This window comes from Branchiostoma lanceolatum, chromosome 5 (assembly GCF_035083965.1).
Source record: "Branchiostoma lanceolatum isolate klBraLanc5 chromosome 5, klBraLanc5.hap2, whole genome shotgun sequence".
Lineage (NCBI taxonomy): Eukaryota > Metazoa > Chordata > Leptocardii > Amphioxiformes > Branchiostomatidae > Branchiostoma > Branchiostoma lanceolatum.
This window is the reverse complement of record NC_089726.1, coordinates 25,437,452-25,460,418: the sequence shown is the minus strand read 5'-3', so window position 1 is coordinate 25,460,418 and position 22,967 is coordinate 25,437,452. Positions and strand designations below refer to the sequence as shown.

The 22,967-nt window shown below is 41.2% G+C and overlaps 1 protein-coding gene and 2 long non-coding RNA genes across 3 annotated transcripts; 2 read left to right on the top strand and 1 right to left on the bottom strand.

Moving 5' to 3' along the window:
• The first annotated feature begins 1,766 nt into the window (after positions 1–1,766).
• LOC136435850 (uncharacterized) lies at positions 1,767–10,155 on the top strand. The gene is made up of 2 exons (XR_010755978.1): positions 1,767–3,302; positions 4,686–10,155. It is a non-coding gene; the product is annotated as an uncharacterized lncRNA (long non-coding RNA).
• Positions 10,156–10,215: 60 nt separating this feature from the next.
• Positions 10,216–13,730, bottom strand: LOC136435846 (uncharacterized). Its single transcript, XM_066429560.1, has 2 exons — positions 12,809–13,730; positions 10,216–12,537 (listed from the first exon to the last, which is right to left on the bottom strand). The coding sequence occupies exons 1-2, from the start codon at positions 12,974–12,976 to the stop codon at positions 11,479–11,481; spliced, it is 1,227 nt and encodes a 408-aa protein (XP_066285657.1). The 5' UTR covers positions 12,977–13,730; the 3' UTR covers positions 10,216–11,478.
• A 4,533-nt stretch (positions 13,731–18,263) lies between these two features.
• Positions 18,264–22,471, top strand: LOC136435844 (uncharacterized). Its single transcript, XR_010755975.1, has 3 exons — positions 18,264–20,112; positions 20,631–20,745; positions 20,925–22,471. It is a non-coding gene; the product is annotated as an uncharacterized lncRNA (long non-coding RNA).
• Positions 22,472–22,967: the final 496 nt, after the last annotated feature.

The window sequence follows — 22,967 nt, the reverse complement described above, 5'->3', positions numbered from 1 at the left end:
ATCTTATTTTTCTGTATTCATTTTGTGTATAGACTGAGGTGTTTTTTAAAGTCACATAAATCTGGACTACAGTGCGTATCACTTTGATAAGAAGAAAGATTAACGACACACGACACACACGAATTACTATCAACATAGGCACTAGGTCCGTGTCTCCGTGCTAACTTCCTTGGTACAATACACACACACACACATGTTCATCTTGCAATGAATGGTGTCCATAGCTTTTTAGTGATATTTTTCTAAAACATGTTATATTTGGACTCGATTTATTCAATTTATGTCGCTAGTTATATAGTCGATAGTACGATTTACTTACAACGTTACTTTGTACTGCTAACGAACCTATTGCTTTTTCAAGCTGTTGTCGATAAGAACCTCCTTGATAAGACACAGCCGCATGTTTTTACACCTTCCCTGGCAGGTATTGTGTAACTGTGAAATACTAGTAATCAGGCCGTTCAAAGCTAAATGTATACAATAGACATACCTGGCGTTTCACAGGTAATTGTGTCTATGTCCATGCAAATTATGTAAAGGAATGTACAACCAATAGCATTGCTTCTGGGACGTGATTTAAAAACCAGGACCAATCAACGCTCCTGTTATAATTTTCAAATATTTCAGTTGGCATTTGAGAAGTCCGTGTGGTTGTGTGCAGATGTGTGCTGTCGCTATCCCTGTGTCTGGATACTAGCGTGGGTTCTATCCAGCGATGCCCGGGATTATTTGGAGCTTGGTTACTATTCTACGACGAGACTGAGACAAGGGGCTTGCATTGAATGCAGAACATCGCGGCATGGAGCTACATTTCCGACGTCCTTGTAAAGCACTACAGCCCGGACTTTTGACTACATATACGGCTTTGCCCCGGACTTTTTGTCGGATGAAGAAATTACAACGGCGTGTCCGTCTGGATTGTGGAACGAACCTCATTCTAATAGGCCTATAGAAGTGGCAAATCATACGGACTAAGCTACCTCGACAGGCTAGGTTTCAGTACGACACTTCTGCGCCACTCACGCCCAGCCGAGAGCAGATGACGACGTCTTCTAGAAGCTAGAACAAATAGACGCTGGCATTTCAAAGGACTACCCGAACAATCTCAATCCGAACAACCGAAGAGCCGGTGGTTAACGACATTAATAAAATGAGACATCTTTGTTAACACTGATAATCGATATTTCAGACGGAATAAATGTGGCGTTATCACGATATTGATAAAAAACTGAGAAATGTGGAAAGAGGGGAGGGGGGCAAAATCCAGTAAAAGGGGGGGAGGGAGGCAGAAGCCTTGAAGCCGCTTTCCATGACAAAAGAAATATTGAAGGCGTAACCGGGTGGATGCGGGGGGATAATTAGGTGATAATTGCCGCTAAATTATGCACATCACATCGCCACACGGACCATTACACGGTGAATTTCCTGCTATACCGCACAGCCGCACTCCATAGGCCAGAACCCGGGGAGATAATGAGGTGATAATTGCCGCTAAATTATTCACATTACATCGCCACACGGACCAATACACGTTGAATTTCCTGCAGTGTATGGTCATTTCAAGGGTATGTGTCCGGGCGTGTAAGGCCCTTTAAACGTCCTGAACACGTCAGTGGTCCATCTCCGAGAGAATCTAGGGAACGTACAGGACCGGACGCGCAACGTAAACAGGTCCGAAATCCCATGATTCTGACGGAAATGCAGAATTTCCATGAACGTGTAAGGCAATTTCTGACCCTGAAATTCGGCTTTCCGCGCAGTGTAGCAAACATGCAAGAAGATGACACGGAAGGACCTGTTCATGCACAGCCCCTCGGCTCATTCCGAAAAAAGTGGAGGGAGGCCGATGAAAATATGAAAACTGTTGTGTCCACTATGGAGCAGAAGCTGGGAACAGCAGAGAGGGCTGGAAATGCAGCAGACATTATCGAGTTTGAAAAATATGTTTCTGAGTCCAAAAAAAGTTGGTGTACAGTAGAAGATCACCTAGGTCGCGGTATTGTACACACAGTAGTGGAATCAGGAAATGTGAACCTTTTGCGAAATCTTGTAGCTGCAGGGGTTGATTTTGATTCCGAGGAAGGCTGTGGCGCTACTCCACTATGCCTTACCGTCATAAAACACGACGATCAAATGGTTATGTGTTTGCTAGAGACACAGGCAGTCCGTGTGGATGGAGTGACCTTTTTGCATTTCCCTTCCCTAATAGCCCTGGCCAGGAGAATGGGACACAATGACACAATGGATATTCTAGAACGGTCACGTGCCCCCTCTGTAGAAGATGTGAACTTGTATATGCAATTTGTAAATGAAAATGAACCAGGGATCAGTGATGATGTAGATAACATGATAGCCCAGATTGAACAAGTACAAGTTGAAGAGGAAGTGTACAAATTTCACAGGAAAAATGCACCTAATGTAACTATTGGTGATGGGCTAACCAATAGAAACCACCTGCATTGTGGACTTAGTGACGAGGTTTCATTTGGATGGACAGGCGAGATGCCAGGTGATCTTCATGCATCAGGGTACATGGAGGAATGTTTTGCTAAATCACAGGGGCCTGGAGGACTGTATCACATAACCACTAATGTACTCCAGAGGAAAAAGGTGAAGCAGGAGACGTACGGAAAGGACAAGTTCAAAGAAAACAATCTCCAGTTAATTAGAGAAGCTAATCGCGACGTGGGGTACGGATATGGGCTTTGTGCTGTGGTCGAGTTCAGGGATTCAGACTCATTTCCCTCAGATGAAGAGTTGCTGAACTGCGGGACAGATAAGGGACCACTTCTTTTATCCAGGTTCAAGGAATGGCTCAAAAAGTGTAGTGAAGATGATGTCGATTTCGGCTACAGGGCTCAAAGTGTCACTCTGTTTGGTCCTCTCACAAGACTGCTGTACAGTTCAATCAAGAATGGAGACGGTGCTGCCAGAGAAACGGTGTGGATGCTGCTGCTTCCAATATTCTCACAATCCAAGAGGAAGAATTATTGGATTGAGGCCTTGGCTCATACAGTTAACGTGACAGCAGCATGGCCAATTGCGATCAAAATGATGGTTCGCCAGAACTGTTCCGTTAGTGTGGATGGACGGAAAGGCCACAACATTGCCTGTGACGAGTTTGTAGAGACACACATGGTTAAACCTTTATAACAGTACTGTTCTGGCCAGACAACCCTTAAGACACTCCAGAGACTGAATGTTAATCTTCAGCTGATTGGAAGTGCCAGAGCAAGTTACAAGTCTAGAAGTGGCTTTGACATCCACAATACTAAGCGCCACAGTGAGCCATCACCTCTAAGGTACTCTCCAAGCAGAGCTAGGGTTTCGGCTGGTTTTTAACGTGTTTTAGGCGTTTTTGTCATGCCTTCTACTTTGTCATCGTTTTTGTTGTGTCGCAAACCCAAGCTCTGCAGGCACTGACCTCGGGGCGGGGCAAACCTATTTACTTCCATTGAAAAAAAGGTGACAGTACTCCTCCCTGAGAACCATTAGATAATCATTAGTGGTAACAATTTTACTGCCCCGGATTATCACACATCCGGCAAGTGTAGAACGGCATTCACCAGGCCGCGCCGGTCCCCCGCTGACTGCCCTATTCATGCGACAGGCTGGTGTCCACGATCTCACGCCGGCATGATCATTGATAGCATCATAACGTACATTTCAATTGGAAACCTTCAAAAAAAAATACAATGATGCATGAACAAGACATATAAAATAAATATGTATTACGTATTAACTTGAACTGCATTACTAGTAATTATTATAATCATTATCTCAGGCATCGTTAAATGGATTATGAACGGGAACACGCGCCTTGTTTACGTTACATGCGGTTACCAATGCCGCCGCTCGCTGTGTTCAGATTGGACGGAACTTTTCAACAACAGTGACAGCGAAATTGGCGACGGAGTGCTACCAACAGAGACTAAAAAATCCCCACGACACCAGAGGATTGTACAAATTTTTGTGTGCTTTGTTCTTTGATGGTGTAAATGAAGTGCGGTCACGATAGGCAAGTCATTTGCTGACGGACATGAAGCGACTTTCCAACATGGCGTCCTGATTCGGTTTTGTATGTAACGTTATTTGTGGGTAGTAGTTTAGAGACTTTTTGAGATTCAACGATATCCTCCCACTACAGCATGGCATTTCCGCAGTGGGGATTAAAAATGAGAGAATCTATGGCTATTTCGGGCTGTACATCGTCTTCTGGTACGACGGCCCAAATGGCCTGGATCGTAGTTGAGTATCGTGGAGACTTTGTAAACTCCAGATGTCTTTGGTTGCACGTTGAGCTATTATTTTGCACGTTGAGCTATTATTTTCATACGAAAGTAATTGCAGTTAGCCAAGGAGTAGGGGAAGCGTAAGAACATGGCATGAAAACATGGCCACGACCGATAGACCGAGGATTATGTCCATGGTGAGACTAGGCCGGAAATTCTGTGGCGCGTGGGGAGGGAATCCCGTGCCTGGCCGGGCACGCTTCGCACTAACTTGTGAAACGCTTGTTATGTGTTGGAGTGATTATGTTTATTAGGCATTGAAGCTTCCGTCTGCCTGCAGAGCTTGGGTTTGCGACACAACAAAAACGATGACAAAGTAGAAGGCATGACAAAAACGCCTAAAAACACGTTAAAAACCAGCCGAAACCCTAGCTGCTTGGAGAGTACTCTAAGGGACCAGGTGTTGGTATGCTTGTTCTGTTTACAGGAACAGTTTTTCAAATACGACAAGGAGCGCAGAAAGCAAAAGGTCTACCCCCTCTCTCAGTCTGGAAGTCAGAAATTTGTCCCAAATGATCGCTGTAATGTGTATATGAAGGGCTGTGACAAAGTCAGGTCAAACTTTGACAGAATCTTTCCACAGAGGAGGCGAGTACCTTCTGTGTTCAGGGCAAATGTTCCAACAGATTAGTTTTCTACTGTGTTGAAATGCAAAGTTTCAGATAACTATCAAAATGTGATATGCCTCTCTGTATTATACCTGATCTGAGGTCAAAATTACTATTCATTCGGCTATTCCAAGATCAGGGTGCGCCAATAGCACCTTTCATCGTTATCGTCTTCTTAGGTTGCTTTTATCACATCCTGTTGGTATTTTTTAATCTTATTATCCAAATACAGTCATTTTCCAGACAATCCTGCAGTTTGTTGGAAAATAAATGTTCAAAACATTATGCTGTGACCAATTTAATGCCCAAAATTGGCCTAAAATATGCGTTATATCGGTGCACTTTAATAATGCAATTTTTGAAATCAGCATTTAACTATCTTGTGATGAAAAAAAAATAACTAAGAACTGAGTTTTATGATAAGACTAGCCCAATCTTATATGTTGTGCAAAAAACTAGAGGATAATTGGACATTTTTTTCTTTCCATGAGCACAATTTCAATATGTATTGAACGTTATGAAAAATGCTGTTTTTTACACATTATACTAAAAAATATCCTTGCAGTAAAAAAATGGTGATGGAACTGGCCATTTTGCATGTTACTCAGTTGGTATAGCCATATGTAACATAAAGATGTGTTTTTGTCCTGCTTGCACTTTGGGATACTATGGCAGATGGATTACAGTTGCCTCTAGTTGTTGTCCGAAAAAATGCGTAGTGTCCGTATACTGGTAAAAGAGGTTTATCAAAAAGAATATGAAAGCTATTGGTGCAGGTGAACTATATGATCTGAAACATCTTATGGTGGTGGCCTTATTACCAAAGCCACTTAGCACTGTCATTGTATAAACATGAAATAATGTCAAAAATTGCCCAGCTGTAGTGTCCGTTTACCACGTGTAGTGTCCGTATACCATATTCCATGTTAGTACCATACATGATTCCAATTTCACTTTTGTTGCATTTTAAAGGCTTTTGTCCCAAATCTTATTTGTTATCCTACACAACAGTACAAGTTGAACCTTTCTTTCACGCAAGCTCGAATTCTCGTCAGATTTGGTGAGATTTTGCGTGATTTGGACTTCCCAGATGGTGGATCAATGCCAAAGTTTTTCTTGTTGTTGAAACTTTCCACCAAGTGATACCATCTGACTAAAGACAATATGAAGGACAAGAATATTGGTATAAAGCACCTGTAATATTTGTGTGAACCTGAATATCTTATAGCATCTCTTTCACTCAAGCTTCAAGTCTCGTGAGATTTGGTGAAATTTTATGTGATTTGGATTTCTGTGAAAAAGACCTTGCCTGATATAGCACAATAAACCCGAAATGTCCCGTCCGTACCCCCAACCTGTCCCATCCATACCCCCACTTTTAGTGTTTAGCAAAAAACTGTGGAAAATGGCGTTCCAATTGCTAAAAAGACATTAACTAAAGACTTAAAAGACACAAACAGTTGCTCTCCTCAGTAAAAACAGTAGTTTCTGATGAATTTATCAACATTTTCCTTCACAGATTTTTTCATTAGCCTACATCTGATTATCCAGTTCTCACCAACTTTAGAGAGCAGTTCCGGTGCTCTTAAGTTATTGAAAAGTAGAGTACATTATGTAAAACATGCATACAAGTTTAAGTAGTGTTATTGCTTTAAAAATTAGAATTCTTTTGGTGGGAAGATGGCTGCTAATAATTCCATTTAAACTACATTTTTTATCTTGCAGACCACCCACCAAGCAACCCCCAGTTTCTTTTATTACTAGTTTTAGCAAACTCAAATACTAGTATGTACACGTTTTGGTATAAGATGTTATGTTATTGTTACCAATGATATTTAGAAAATATAAGCAGTAATTAGAATCCTTTACATACCAATGACATTAAAGGAAAATACTTGTATATTGTAAAGCCATATAGGTAGAGCTGTTCATGCTGCAATGTAAATACTAGTAATGTCCAGCTCACTTTTTATTAATTTAGACACTATTACAGTATTTGCATATGATTTACTCAACTTATATTAGTGAATAAATGTGTTTTAAAAGGTTTGAATAAGTTCCTGCAGACAATATTTGTACCTGTTGTGTCCCGTTCGTACCCCCAAATACATGTACAATCATGTTCATATAATGATCATACAAAAGTTCCTTGATGTGCTTCCCATGTATAAAAGCTAGAATCTTATGTGGAAGTATATACAGAATGAAATACTATCATAGTTTAGCTATCAAAGTGCCTGAACTTTAAAATTTTGTATTTGACCGTTCCCCCCACATAAGATGAAAGCAAGACGTTATCATCGCTTAACAATAAATGACCATGAAATGTTGCCACAAGGTGTCACTGCAAATCAAAGTCAGTTTCCTGTTGTTGCGGACACAAGAAATGGAAAATAATAAGGAATGGTATTCATCTTGTGTTCTTCGTTTAGGTATACTGTAAGTAACTTTACTTACAGTCTTGCAGTCTGTCCGTACCCCCTTAGTGACCCATTACAAAGAAGACCTGTATCACTGTAACCAAGAGGCGTTGTGCAGAGATCTTTGAATACTAAGCCCAAAGTATGTACCTTTGAACTGCCAACATCAATTTTGAAATATATTTAAATTGATTTTAGAGCCTCAGTGACACATGTTTGGAAACAGCCGTACAGAACTAAACTACGCACAAAAAGTTCGGAAACTTAACTTTGGTTGATCATATCTCCGTTGTTTTTTTACCGATTTTGATCCATTATATATCATTATAAAGCTTGTCTGATTCCCTTTCTATGATAACAAACGTATTGTGATTGAAAACCCACGGAACAAGTACCAGGACTAATAACGTGAGTGGGTCACAGAGAAAAAGTGCCCAAAATTCCCTGTTGGTGTCATACGAGCGCTGTGACATCCTATTGGTCTGGGCGCGGATGATGATTCAATATATTGTTTCCTCAGGTTCTAAGGTTATTTTTAGAACACAGACCATCCAAGGTTATTTCTAGCACACAGAACATCCAAGTTTATTTTTAGCTAATCGAAGATCCAATTGTTTACACCACAACATTTGGTGGTGGCAGCGTCATGGTATGGGGAGGCATTACCTCCAGGGGAAAGACAAGATTTGTCATTGTACCAGGAACCCTCAATGCAGAAAGATATCGTGACACAGTACTTGATCCAGTGGCCATCTCTTTCCTTCATAACATGGGGCCGACTGCCTTGCTGCAATATGATAACGCCCGCCCACACCGGGAGGGATAATCGCAGACCATCTTCAGCATGCAGGTGTAGAGAGGATGGAGTGGCCCTCTAAGAGCCCGGACCTGGACCCAGCGAACATCTATGGGATCAGCTTGGGCGAGCTGTCCGTGCAAGAGTGACCGAGAGAACAACGCTAGCTGACCTAGGACGACTGCTGGTGGAGGAATTGGACGCTATCCCACAGCATCGCATTGCGCGACTGGTGACGAGTATGAGGAGGAGGTGCCGTGCTGTAGTGACAGCGCGTGGCTGGGCCACCCGTTCCTAAGACTCCTTGCTAACCTGTTACTAAGACACAGATTGTTGGTTCAGTGATAAAGAATTTAGCTTTCATGAATATGTCTTGTTTATTCTTGTTGATTTTTCACAATACCCTCGTACAGAAGTCAATATCAACAGAAGAATATGTACGGAATAGCATGTTTGACTATAGTAAGGAAATCTGGGCAATTTATTTCTTCGACCCACTCACTTCAGCAGGCCTGATGCTCGTTTCATGAACTCGCAATCACAATAAATTTGGTATCATTGGAAAGGAAATCACAAAAGCTTTTAAATGATATATAATACATTGAAATCGGTAAAAAATAACGGAAATATGATCGACCAAAGTTAAGTTTCCGAACTTTTTGTGCGTAGTTTATAAGTTTTTAATTTTAGTTAAAATATCCCCAAATCATATATCATACCGTAATATTTCAAAATCAATATTAAGTAAAGGTCTTGAACACAGCCCAGAACTACCCCAGTCCAAGTTTCAGGTCATTTGGCCTTCATATGATTATATAGGAGCCAGAAATGTATAGTACAATTTCTGAAAACAGGCCTTCTAGTATTACTGATATTCTGTAGTGTCCGTATACCTTAGAGTTCATTAGTTATTAGCTTACATCACAGCTCCTTAGCAGCGCAGTTACTTGTAATAAGGTTTTCCTAAAACTTTTGGATAAACTTTTGTAACAAACAGAAGACATTAATAGGATGCTCTTCATTAATTGATTCATTAATAGAATAACACTCATGTTATGTTACATTTTTCAACTTGCCATTTTTTTTTACCAAACATTGAAGATAAGTGCATATTGTTTAGGAAACTAAGTCAACCCAAAATACTTCTTAAAATCAAGGCAGTACAATAGGGAAAACATTGTTTATAGTTATGTTGCAAGTTGATAATTCAATCTTTGAAAGACACAAGAAATGTTATTGAACGTACTTGGGCTGTAGTGTCCGTATACTGCCAAAATTTGAAGTGAACATGCAAGATTAAAAGTGTATAACTCCAGAACCGCTTGTCGTTATCGAAAAATTTAAAAAGTTCCTTGTTAGGGATGACTTGTAGTACAATATTCTGTACTGACAGCGGAAAATATGAAACTTGAAATTTGGGCCCAAGTGCACCACCCTGGCGCACCCTGATCTTGGAATAGCCGATTGCTAACGTTTCCATTACTTTCTAAAGGCATAAAAGAAAATTGGTATGTCAAGCTTCGGCAGTTTCTGTAGTGATTGAAATTGCCTGACGTGACAATGACATGGTGTAGTACATGTGCTATGCTAACTTCAGGTTATTTTTGGTGAATAGTCACAGTGGAGTTATAGGTAGAGTTGAACATGTGTGAGAAGTGCAAGAGAGTAGGGACACGTCTACTCTTGTCCCTACTTTGTCTCACTGTACTTGATGAATTTTCATACTTGTCTTAAGAGTCCACTCTCTATGAGATGTTCCTTTATATATATATACTAGCTGTACAAATTTATCTAGTCCATCTTAAGACAACTTTGTGGCCTAAACAGCTGTGATAACTGCATACACTTTTGAAAAACAAATGATATAATTTCATGCTGCACTTCATATGCATGTAAATGATTATATATCTACACATTTCACTTATATTTGCAAGCTTTATGGCAGTCCTTTGTTGCATGATATGGAGGATTTTTGAGAGTTTTTATTTCATTTTGAGTTGTACTTTACAAGGGTGTAAATAAATGATGTGTATAGTTTACCTTTAGTTGTCCTTTGTGGTGTATTGGTTCACAGATTACTAACAATGGAGTCACACAAGTCAATTGGTAATGAGGTTTATTCCACATAACAATGAAAATCGTCCCTCGTTTCTTTGTTTTTCCTTTAGCAATTCAAGGAAACCTTCCAGTATATATTAAGATCAAAGCTGTACATACTAAACCTCGGTCACAACACGCGTAGATAAAGGTAAGAGTAACAATACGTACATCACTGAAGTATCTCTCACATTAACGTGGTCAGTCAGAAAAGAATTACAAGTACTGACTGGTAATGAAAATAGATGTAGTTTAAACAGATACAAACAGGGAATAAAAAAAAGATCCTTTTAAGCACATTAGCTACAAATATTCGTGTCACTTTGAAAAGGATACATACATACATACATAGCATGACTGTAGAATACAAAATCACCTTATGAATAAGGTCACGTGTACATCATTTTGGATAGTAGACTCTGCCATCCTCCCTGGGAGGATGTACAGAGAGGCAAATTTCTGGGTGGAACTTTTCGGCACCAGTACTTCTTGTAGGATATCTGCTCTAGTCAGTGCGCGCATGAATTTTTCACACATTTTCAAATTGAAGCCAGAGTTTTTTCCAAGACCAAACTCAGATAGCTGATCCAACTTCTGCGTCTTCACCGCTTGCCCAGTCCCAAGTCCCAAGAAAACTCTTGCCAGTAGTGTTGGAGGGGACTGTGGGACAATGTGCCGGATGGAAGATGCACACCTCACCATGGTGGCAGCTTCCTGGTGAGGACTACCTCTCTTGCCACAGTTGGGTTGAGGCAATTATCACACGTTTGATTGCATTCGTACGTGCTCGTCTCTTCTTCAAATGCCTCCAACAGAATCTTTCTCCTACACAGTTCTGATTCACAAAAGCTCATAATGTCAGAAAGTCGCTTAAGAGCTTGACCTCTGTAGATCTCATCTCCTATTTCCCCTATCCGTTTCACATGCAGGGCCTTGTCCTTGGGGCTGTAGAACAGAATTGATTTTGCAAGCCTGCCATCCCTCCCAGCACGTCCAGATTCCTGCAAGTAATCTGGGATTGAGAAAGAGAACCCTAGGTGAATCACAAACCTTACATCGGGTTTGTCGATCCCCGCCCCTACAGCCTTTGTAGCAACCAAAACGTCCTTCAGTCCTCTCTGCCAATCTGACAGGCTTTGTCTCCCCTCCTGTGCATTCTGACCCGTCCCGGTGCCGTGATATTTAACTGTCTTTATCCCATTCTCTTGTAACTGATAGTGAATGTCTTTGACGTCATCTACCGTCTGGCAATATATGATCCCGCATTATTCCTTGTGTTCTATTACAGCCTCGCACACCTGACCGTGGCACTGCTCCCTTGTCTTCCCCTTTAACCTTACACAGTACTGAATGTTTTTTCTGTCCACTGATGTGTAGAATATACGGCAGTTCTCCATCTGTAGATTCGTGATGATGAACTGTTTTGTTGTGGGGGTGGCGGTGGCCGTACAGGCAACAATCTGTGCTTGTAGCTCGGTACGTTTGGACAACTTCAGGTACGTGGGTCGAAACTCATGGCCCATCTGGTCCATGCAGTGGGCCTCGTCCAACACCACCATCTCCAGGAGCCCCCTTTCCTTCAATCTCACCACACTGTCCCACACCACTGCCTTGTCGATAAGAGTTTCCGGTGTTATTATCAGTAGCTTTGTTTTTGGAGTTGTGCTGTTGAGATCATGGATGGTGGCGTTAAGGGTTGCCTCTGCTGTAAGGTGTGACAAGAAGATGGCTGGTATTCCCTTCTCCTCGTATCTCCTCAGAAGGTCTGCTCCGAGGGCCAGCAAGGGGATCACTATCACCGATACGCCTTTCCTTAGAAGGGCTGGTAGGGTGAAGCACAGGGTCTTCCCACCTCCTGTTGGCAACACCAGAAAAGTGTTTTCCCCAGAGTAAATCGCATTTACAATATCCTTCTGTCCTGGTCTGAAGGCTGTGAGCTTGAACACTCGTCTGAGGCCCTCCTCCAGCGGGTCATTAAAGTTGGCTTCCTCAATAGGTGGAGCAGTGGAGGGGTTGGGGGGAGCGTTCTCTGCATGAGGGTTTTCTAGTAACACTTTAACGTACGTGGGCTTGCAAACAATAGCAGGGAACCTCTTGTTGTCATGCACATCTAAAATGTACCACAGATCATAGCTCACCTCCTTGATTTTTCCTTCCACGCTGACAGGATACGGTGGCTGCCCACTTGAGTAGGAGTGTATGAAAGCTCCAGCATGAAGAATGAGTCCAGCCTTTTTGGCAGCTTGCTCTGGCCTTGTGGCAGTGACTTTGACACTTAACGCCTCGCTTCTCACCGAAAACTCCTCACCTGCTTGTTCAGTCACCTGAAACAAGTGACAAATAACATTATGTACTATGAAAGAGAAACAAGTGACAACATAATTTACTATCAAAGGTGTGCTAAAGTTTGTAACAACAAGCAAAGGTGACACACATCAAATGCAGTAAACCTAAATATGTATTCAAAATGCCTGAATCAGAATCAGAAATGAATATGAAAAGCAAGAGTACATGCATTCCATGTTTCTTTCTCCCTGTTTACTAAAGATCAATTGCAAGACACACATCCTATATTAAAAACAAGTTCTGACAAACCTCCATGTAAAATGCCCCGTTAGCACTGCAGGCATCGTGGTGGCAAGGTACCCTCCCCTCTCTAGAGGCACGGCAGGCATTAGCCCGCAGGTTTTTTGAACCATCTCCGTCGTTTTCCTGTCTCTCCGCCATCTCCAAACCGTTGTGACTTTGATCTAATTGATGCATTGATCTTCATTTTGCCACCCTTTTCCCGCCAGAGAGTCTCAGCCATGTTTAACAATGACACCAACCTTTTGTTTTTGTTGTGAAATACCACGCGCGGGTGTCTCCGCTGAGCTATTTCGGGAAGATCGTGACGTAGCAGAGAAGCCGCATACATTATTTCTCGGGTTGCCCGGGCGATCGGGTTCGCTCGGCCTTCCGACGCCTTCTTGCATACATTAACTCTGGACGCCCGGCCGGCTCATTAGTATGCGGGCGCCATCTTGAATGGAAATATACCAGCGGCCGTGGAGAATGCCCAACTCCCTCCCGTGGCAAAGTAGGGTCCGTGACTAACTCCCCCCCGAGCGCAATGTAGAGAGGTAATCTTAAGAGTCATTGCACGAGAAAACCAGGCAGAGGTGGGAAGATGGGGGTCGGCCAAATCGGCTCATACTTTGTATGTGTGATAGGTATGTTGAACTATGAACAGCCATGTATTTTAACCCTCCAGCTATTTCTCGTTATGGAGTTCTGGGACCCCCCTCCGAGACCCTCGAAAATCCAACAATTTAAGGCTGAAAATCACTGAAAAATTCTGATAAAGATACAAACATAAGTTTTATATTTACGTATGGAATGAGTTCCCTAGTTTTACCTGCCAAAAGTTGAAGGTGAAGCATTGAACTCGAGAGGGTGTACTAGGGGGTTACCAGAACCAATGAAAACAGAATTTTCATCACTTTGGATTTTAGTCATTTCTAAGGGGAATTATCTGCCATGGGCAGTGGCTTTGGAGAATGGTTTTACTGTTGCTGGAGAGAGGAACATCTACTGATTCAAAAACAAGCTTCGTAAATTTGGGACACCCATAACGCGAGCCGTTAATGGGGGATCTTTATGGGGATTTTTCCGGTTTGGGGCTATTATAAATCAGGCAATGACATCTTACTGAAGGGTAGGTTACGGCCCTTTTTTCTGTCGCTGGGTGAAAACCATGCATTATAATCATTAAGTGCTGAAATGAATGTAAAATGTTACTTTGGGCTCTACATGGGGTACATAAGGATACTTAAAACGTGAATTAAGCTTGTTTTACCCATTTTACAGTTGCTTTCTAAGACGTTGATTAGTAAGTTACTTACTAAATAAGAATGTGCAATTATGGAATGCTCAATAGTGAAAGGCTATGTATGGGGGTTATCAGGACTCCGCATATGTGATATGACTAGTACAGGTAGGCACATGGGTGCAGAGCTACATGTACTTCATATGGAAAATCAAGAAACAAGGCAGACACTGTAACAAATGTCCAGAAATAGTTTTCAGCTCAATATATATGCATAATTGTCATAGCATGCTAACACGAATTAGAAATGTTGATTTGGGCTGTACATGGGGATATAAGGATACTTGAAATGCGATTTAAGCTTGTTATACACATTTTACCGTTGCTCTTTAAGACTTCAATAAGTACGTTTCTCACTAAATGATAGAAATGGTACATAATGAAAAAAGGCTGTGAATGGGCTCCACATTATACACACGCCGGTGCACATGGGTGCAGAGCTACATGTACTTTATATGGACAATCAAGAAACTAGACTGTAACACATATCAAGAAAATGCGACGATTTTTGCTAAATATATTTAGTTCTGATGGTCAATCAGGATCAGTGCAAGTATCATAATGAATTAAGCAAACCGCAGCGCGCAGATTAAAATTTTGATGCTATCTACAAAATGCATGCAATTCTGAAAACCATACCATAGGTCCATAGAAACAGACATACGCGTGGGACAGATAAATATAATTATGAAGAAATTGAAGTCCAACATCATGTATATCAACGTGTTCTGCACTGACTCTCAAGAAGATGATTAAGGAGGATGTAGGTCTACAGGATGATGATCTTTATTCTGTCATGCTTGCCAGTGACTTGTAAAGAAACTTGTGTCACCTCACAATTAAAGGATGAAAGTAATAATACAAAAATGTCAACTATTGCAATCACATATCATTTGATTCGTTATGAGAAATGAACATCTGCAAACGTGCCAAATGTAAAGGGCTGAAATCCTTGAAGCTGACAGGACTGATGATGACGCATCAAGTTTACACTTGCCACTTTCCAGAACACGACCAGTATTTGGGAAAGTCTCTTACATCTGCCCAGTGGCGACCATTTTGCGCACCTGCACATGCTTGGGTTGATGATTATCTGTTCCGGGCGTATGTCTGTTTCTACAGACTTTTCTATGTTATGAACCTTTGACTTGTAATGCACTATTATCTGTATTACGGCAATAATACATACAAAGTATTTCAGTGATGCCCTTAACGTTTTTCAACATTTGAGATTTCAATTCTTATAAGATAATTACAAACTCCAACCGCCTATAGCAAATGTATGTTTTGGTGTCTTTTTAATTAAATGCTGTTAGTTTTTATATTGTATTGGTTAAACAATATTCAAAACTTTTGCAGCCGTAGCATAGCACATATTAAATACTTAGCTCCCAAGTACCTGGCTGTCCCGCTAACCAATAGCCAGGTGCCATGTATTGTGGATTGTATCATATCAGATTTTGTAATCTGTAAAAGAGATTGAAATTACTAGCTACAGTCATTGGCTGAGTTCTTCGAGAAAGCTTGATACCGTATACCAAAATTAGATATTGAATGTTCTTTAAAATGGAGCAATTGCAACTGCAATGTACAATCTATCGATTTCAGTATGATACCTGTACTGACCCGAAATTATAAGTGTATATATTCAGCTGAAAACTGTTTCTTGACATTCGTTATAGTGACTGCCTTCTTTCTTGACTATCCATATAAAGTACATGTAGCTCTGCACCGTTGATATACCTGCGTGGACTAGTGATATCACATATTCGTAGTCCTGATAAGCCCCATGCGTAGCCTTTTCACTATTGAGCACTTCCATATTTGCACATTCTTATTTAGTTAGTAACTTACTAATTAACGTCTTAGAAAGCAACTGTAAAATGGGTAAAACAAGCTTAATTCACGTTTTAAGTATCCTTATATCCCCCATGTAGAGCCCAAATCAACATTTTACATCCATTTCAGCACTTGATGATTGTAATGCATGGTTTTCACCCAGCGACAGAAAAAAAGGGCCGTAACCTACCCTCGGTGAGATGTCATTACCTTATTTTATATATTACCCCAAACCCGAAAAATCCCCATAAAGATCCCCCATTAACGGCTCGCGTTATGAGTGTCCCAAATTTATGAAGCTTGTTTTTGAATCAGTAGATGTTCCTCTCTCCAGCAACAGTAAAACCATTCTCCAAAGCCACTGCCCAGGGCAGGTAATACCCCTTAAAAATGACTAAAATTCAGTGATGAAAATTCTGTTTTCATTGATTCTGGTAATCCCCCAGTACACCCTCTGGAGTTCAATGCTTCACCTTCAACTTTAAGTAGGTAAAACTAGGGAACTCATTCTATACGTAAATACAAAACTTATGTTTGTATCTTTATCAGAATTACCAGGGTAGCCATTGCAATTTCAGTAATTTTCATCCTTAAATTGTTGGATTTTCGAGGGTCTCGGAGGGGGGTCCCAGAACTCCATAACGAGAAATAGCTGGAGGGTTTTAATTATATGGTTGTTGAGAGTTCAACATACCTATCACACATACAAAGTATGAGCCGATTTGGCCGACCCCCATCTTCCAACCTCTGCCTGGTTTTCTCATGCAATGACTCTTAACACCCTAACAGCGCCAACGATAAGGTATTTTGCAAATCTCCGTTTCTTACAACATAATACACTTGAGCAACATTTTACCCCCCAAGATAGCAAACTTGCGTCTTGTTTTCGACGTGTTTAGTTAGAAGAATTAACGGTTAACTACCAGTGTAGAAGGTCGCCCGTTACGTACTTGTGTACACAACTACGCGCGGAGGAACAAGAAAAGCACAAAAGAAAACAAAAACGACAGCTATGAATTCCAAAGTTTATTTTGTTGAGCTTGATCGACAAGAATCTTACATAATTCTGAGCCCACGATTTAAACCTATGGCTTCTTCACGGCGCAGGGTTCGAGCGTGTGGATTGGATACGGCGCTGTCAAAAATAGCCAATAGATGCACTCCCTGTTTTTACAAAAATCTGTCTTAAAAAAGTTATGAATTAGAATCCACCATTTTTTTCGCATTTGCCACTAATAACCCTATTACTCATATCAACTATAACTTCTATTCACAACAAGACATTGTTTACAGGAAAATACTGTATTTTTTATATGTTTATGTAGTTTGCCTTGTCTGTTTTCAATATTCATTTATGATCTATAAAGGAAGGGAACAAAAGATATGAAGGCTGGTAAATTCAATGAATATTTGCGATGTGTAAAGACAAATATCTTACCAAGCAGAATGATAACATTTGACAGAACCGGGCAACGATCACATCAAATACCGAAAATTATACTAAGTGCATAAATATGCAAATTATTATTAGAGATTTCGACATGGGCACGTTCTTAATGAACCTATAGGAAATTTACGAATACCATTCCGTGTTGAGCAGATTAACCTGAAATAATGTAACAAATTCCCATTTCGCATAATTTGCTATTCATTGTGTGCCTTTTTGTCTAACCAACTGCATAGTAAATAACACGAAAATCTATTACTAATTTCTTCAGTTATTCTCCTTCGAAGATTTTGACAATTACGCCATCGCAGTTTCAGTGACAAATACCATTGGGGGCAAAATCGACCTAGACCTTTCTCCTCCCAACACCTACCCACGTACCAAATATCACTACAATCCATCAACAGGTTCTTCATCCGGAGACACACACATACACACACATGCAAACACACCCAAAACAATATCATCATGAAAAAGTAGTTTTTTCATGGAAATAATGATAGGAATAATGATACACGATTGCCAACAACCGAGAAGGGTCTGTACTAATAGCCTCCTTGGAGCTAGCTCCATGGAGGCGATAAGTACAGCCCTGCGTCAATTTTTTCCGGTTCCAAGGAGCTAGCTCTACGCACTATGAATGCATTTATATGGTTCATGTCACCTTCAGGAAAAATGCATATGCATGGTTCATGTCACCTTGAAGAAATAATTTAACAAAAAAATCAAGCTTCAAAAAGCTGACTCTAGAAAAATGAATGCAGAAACATAATTCACGTCACCCTTTACAGAATTTACATACATTTTAGCTCCGTAGAGCTAGCTCCATGGAACTATTAGCACAACCCCACGGCAGCCTTTTAGAGCTGGCTCTTATTTCAGCTTCGTAGAGCTGGCTCTACGAACTTTGAATGCATACTTATGATTCGCGTCACCCTCCAATATTTTTTTTTTATACTCCACCATGGATATACGCTTCATAGAGCTTGCTCCACGCACAATGAATGCAGACTCATGGTTCAAGTCACCCTCAAGAAAGTCAGTATCCCTTTAGCTTCATAGGTTTAGCTCCATGGAGCTATTGATACAACCCTTCGGCATTTTCTAGCTCTGTAGAGCTGGCTCTACGCACAATGAATGCAGACTCATGGTTAACGTCACCCTCAAGAAAAAAACAAATACTCCGCATGTATATAAGTTCTGGTTAACGATAACGGGCTGCATAGAGCAGGCTCCACGCACAATGAATGCAGACTGATGGTTTTCGTCACCCTCAAGAAAATTTGTATACCTTTGTTTTAGCTCCATAGATGGTTCAAGGCACCTTGAAAAAAAATAGACATTACTCCTCCATTGATGGGCTTTACAGAACGATAAATAAATTACAGAACGATAAGCATAACTTGGCGGCTCCACGCACACTGAATGCAAAACATGGTTCACGTCACCTTGACAAAAATTTCTCCTCCATGGAGGGGCTTTACCGAACGATAAACATATCTTGGCGGCTCCACGCACAATGAATGCAATACATGGTTTACGCCTCCTTAGTCTATAATCCATAGCCTATGAAGGAACTCCCTAGAGCTCCTCTACGAACCTTTCATGGAGGCCAGTGCTCGTAGAGTCCTGCTGCAGTCCCGTTAGAGACGACAGAAGACAAGAAAGGGACTACCGTGGCTGGTGTCACCATTTTAATGCGGTGCTCATGATGTTCGTAAGACCTTGGCGACCAGAACAAATACATGTGGGAGAATGTATTCATTTCTTTATGCACTAAACATTTATTTCTTTGGTTGCGCCTTGGTAGAAGGAAGGTAGATTTAGCATTCGTGTCATCGCGCGTTTGGTCGACGGGAGACCTGAATAGACAAGACTCACAAGAGGAAAGACCTCATGCACGAACATGCTTGTTGTGAACGTGCACTGCATGAAATGGCCACGTATCCTGACGGATCCGACGTATCCGGAATCGGGCCACATGGCATTTCCGAGCGAATCCGGACAAATCCCAGTTCACTGATCGGATACCGAGGTGCCCGCAGATCCGACACATTCTGACGTCGTATTCCTCCGGATCCGTGATGCGCCTCGGATACCCGAAGATATTTGCGCGGATCCCTCGTTTTCTTTAAATGTTTGGAATGTTCGGATTGTTTGTATGTCGGTAATTACTTCGGCTCCTGACAAATAAATGCACACTTCTACTGCACGGCATGATACGGAACGTTTCCGAGCAAATTCGGACAAATACCAGGAACACCTCAGATCCAGCAATTCCGATGCCGTATACGTCTGGATACGTTTCGGGTACGGATACAATATCTACTAGGATCTTTCATTTTTTAATGTATTTGCCAATATGTTAGAAGTTCAGATTATTTGCAAGTCATGAGCTGTCTCGGATCCTGACGTATACGGAACACGGATTCGTGTCGGATATCCAAATTACCCACAAGACACTTCTGGGCGCGACAAACGTTAACGGTTTTCTTTCGGTTAACAGCACAGACAAGAACGGCGTGTCGTCACCTTCTGTGCCTGACATGGCATCGCCAGAGTCTACCATGGTCGACCATGTACCAGTAATTTTTGAGTGGCTTGAGAGGCGAAGGGAATTAGGTGTAAACTCAAACGCACGGAATTGCGACGTTGTCTTCTTCGTGCATGCAATATTCGTCGCCCCCCTCCCCCCTTGTAAAGCTGGTAGGGAGTTGATTCATCATATAGAGGGACTGCCCTTTGGTAAGTACAAATTGAAAAATTCTTGTTTCTAACTAGTTTTAGCGTCAGTTATCCTCCTATTGTATCATCGCATTCGCATGACCATAAGAATTCTCCAGCCGACCTGCTCTTTTACGGCGTTAGGATCTAGGAAATTTAAAATCTCAATTTGTTCATTCTTGCCAATGGTCAGCAGACATGTGTGTCTGGTTAACGTTTCAGGTACAAAATAGCAAGCAGTTGAGGGAAAGATAATTAAAGATATGGAAGGGAAGAAAATGTCATAAGTATTATATTTGTCCCACAAAGATCCCACAGTTTGTGGATAGTGAACTAGAACTTATAAGGAGGCAGTAGTGTGCTTCAGTGATTATTTCATTCAGTTATAGCCGTGCATGTTTGATCGATATCATATTCAAGTTATAGATGTAAGTTTTACGTAGTCAATTCAACGATGCCCAGATTCATGTTTTTTACACATGTGAGTATGTGATATGTTTAATATTCGTCATTGTTTCCCTTTATATATATATATCCAGTACAGCATCGGCAGATACTTCCTTCACAAATGCAGCACATATTGTGAGGACCTTGGCTGGGAACAAAGCAATCAACTGTCAGATGTTCAGCTGCTGAGTACCTCAGGCTCCATCGGTAAGGCTTAAGTCCATCATCGGTACACTTCAATGTTAGCTGAGACAGGCATAATGGATATCCATTGTCCCGTGTTTTTGTTAGCTGCTGTGATGAAACGAAGCCCATGTCAAAATCATGTGACATGTTCCTTAAATACGTGAACTGATATTTATTAATCATTTGGTTTTATCATATAGGAACTGGTTCATCACAAGATGGACTCCAAACTGAGTCCAACATGCAGATACAGAAGAAATCAGCCTTGCCTGTACCTTACCAAGAGTGCATGGAAGAAGTGGACTCAGATGTAGTCAGAGAATGGGGAGAGGACGAGTATACACATGCAGTTCCGTACGGCATATGCTACTTACGTTTAAAATGTGGCGTGTCATCATGGGAGTTTTTCAGACAGTATAATGTTACTTTCTTTTTTTCAACCTCTGTATTTGAAATAATTGTATCTGATGGCTTTTAGACGAAGAGCTGGCCACAAATAAGGCTTTTATTACTTTAGTGGAATATTTAGAACATGTAGATAATATTGGTCCAAGGGCACTATACAGTAGTAAATATTACCACAATGTTGCGATGGTGTTAATTGTAATACATTTCATAATTTTTCAGAACATTGTGCTTGCACAACCCCAATTTACCGACATTAACCTGCATATTCAGTAGTGCTTTGAGTATGTGGATGTCCCTCAGCCTGTCTCAAACGAAATGGATTATTTAGCCACATAGTACTTTCGTATTTTATTGTATTTGATACTTTTTGAACTTAGAAATACATTATGTTGAAATATGAAATAATGCATATGTTACATACAGGCTTTCCCAAACTTCCTGTCATTCAAAATGATGTTTTGGGTATAGTTAAATTAGGAATGCAAGCACTTCCGTTACGGATTCGTTGTTGGGTCCACCTGTATCCGTCAGTATTCACCATTTTCTTCATAATACAGAAAAATCCCTGTACGTATCCGTCAGGATCTGTGGCATCTCCGTACAGTTTACGGCTCCGTATTCGTCGAAAATACCTTATTTCGGATTCCTCCGGAAATATTCCATATCCCGGTGCGGAAATAGCCGGATACGTTACACGAATCCACCTGTATCCGTCAGTATCCGTCAGTATCCGACAAAAATACAGAAAAATCCCTGTACATATCCGTCAGGATCTGTGGCATTTCCGTACAGTGAACGGCTCCGTATTCGTCGAAAATACCTTATTTCGGATTCCTCCGGAAATATTCCATATCCCGGTGTGGAAATAGTCGGATACGTTACACGAATCCGCCTGTATCCGTCAGTATCCGTCAGTATCCGCCAAAAATACAGAAAAATCCCTGTACATATCCGTCAGGATCTGTGGCATTTCCGTACAGTGAACGGCTCCGTATTCGTCGAAAATACCTTATTTCGGATTCCTCCGGAAATATTCCATATACCGGTGCGGATATAGTCGGATACGTTACACGAATCCGCCGGTATCCGTCAGTATCCGTCAGTATCCGACAAGTATACAGAAAAATCCTGGTACGTATACGCCGGGAAATGAGGCCATTTCGTGCAGTGGTGCAAGGGAAAGGGTTGTGTTATGTTGTGTTGCATTGTATTCAGGGCTGTTACTTCCCCAGTTTATTGTGTTTGTGAAATTTGCCATCCCCGTGTGACGCTAATTGTGTATCTGCCGGGCTGGAAATACAGTCCTGCAACTAATTAAAGTTGCTAACCCCCTGGTGAATGAGGATTTGCCCGTTACTCCGCAAAAAAGTCAAATTTATGGTTGGCGTCACGAAGTCATCTATTAGTAATCCCTTAGATTTTAATGTGCATTTTAGACTAAATCACTAGAATATAAACCACAGATGTAGAATATTTCCACAGAAGAACAACGTGACGAGCAATAAAAAAGGTACCCACTAGTAGTAGTATCATGGAACGACCCAAGCGAGCGGCGCCTTTGTAAAATGTTGCAAACTTTTTGACGTAGGCAGCCAATAAAGTGCTAACATTTACCAGGACTTTTTTTCTAAAAGCGGGTAGGAGGAAAGTCAATCATTCATCCCCCAAACTGGTGGGCAGTCATTGTGCGAAAAGGGTCGATTTCCGGACGTTTCAATGACAGGATATTTCCGACAATATTTCGTTTCCGAAGATATTTAGACGTTTCTTGATCTCGATATCCTAAGTTTACGGATCAATATCTGTAGCCGGAAACGGGAACACATTTAATCGCA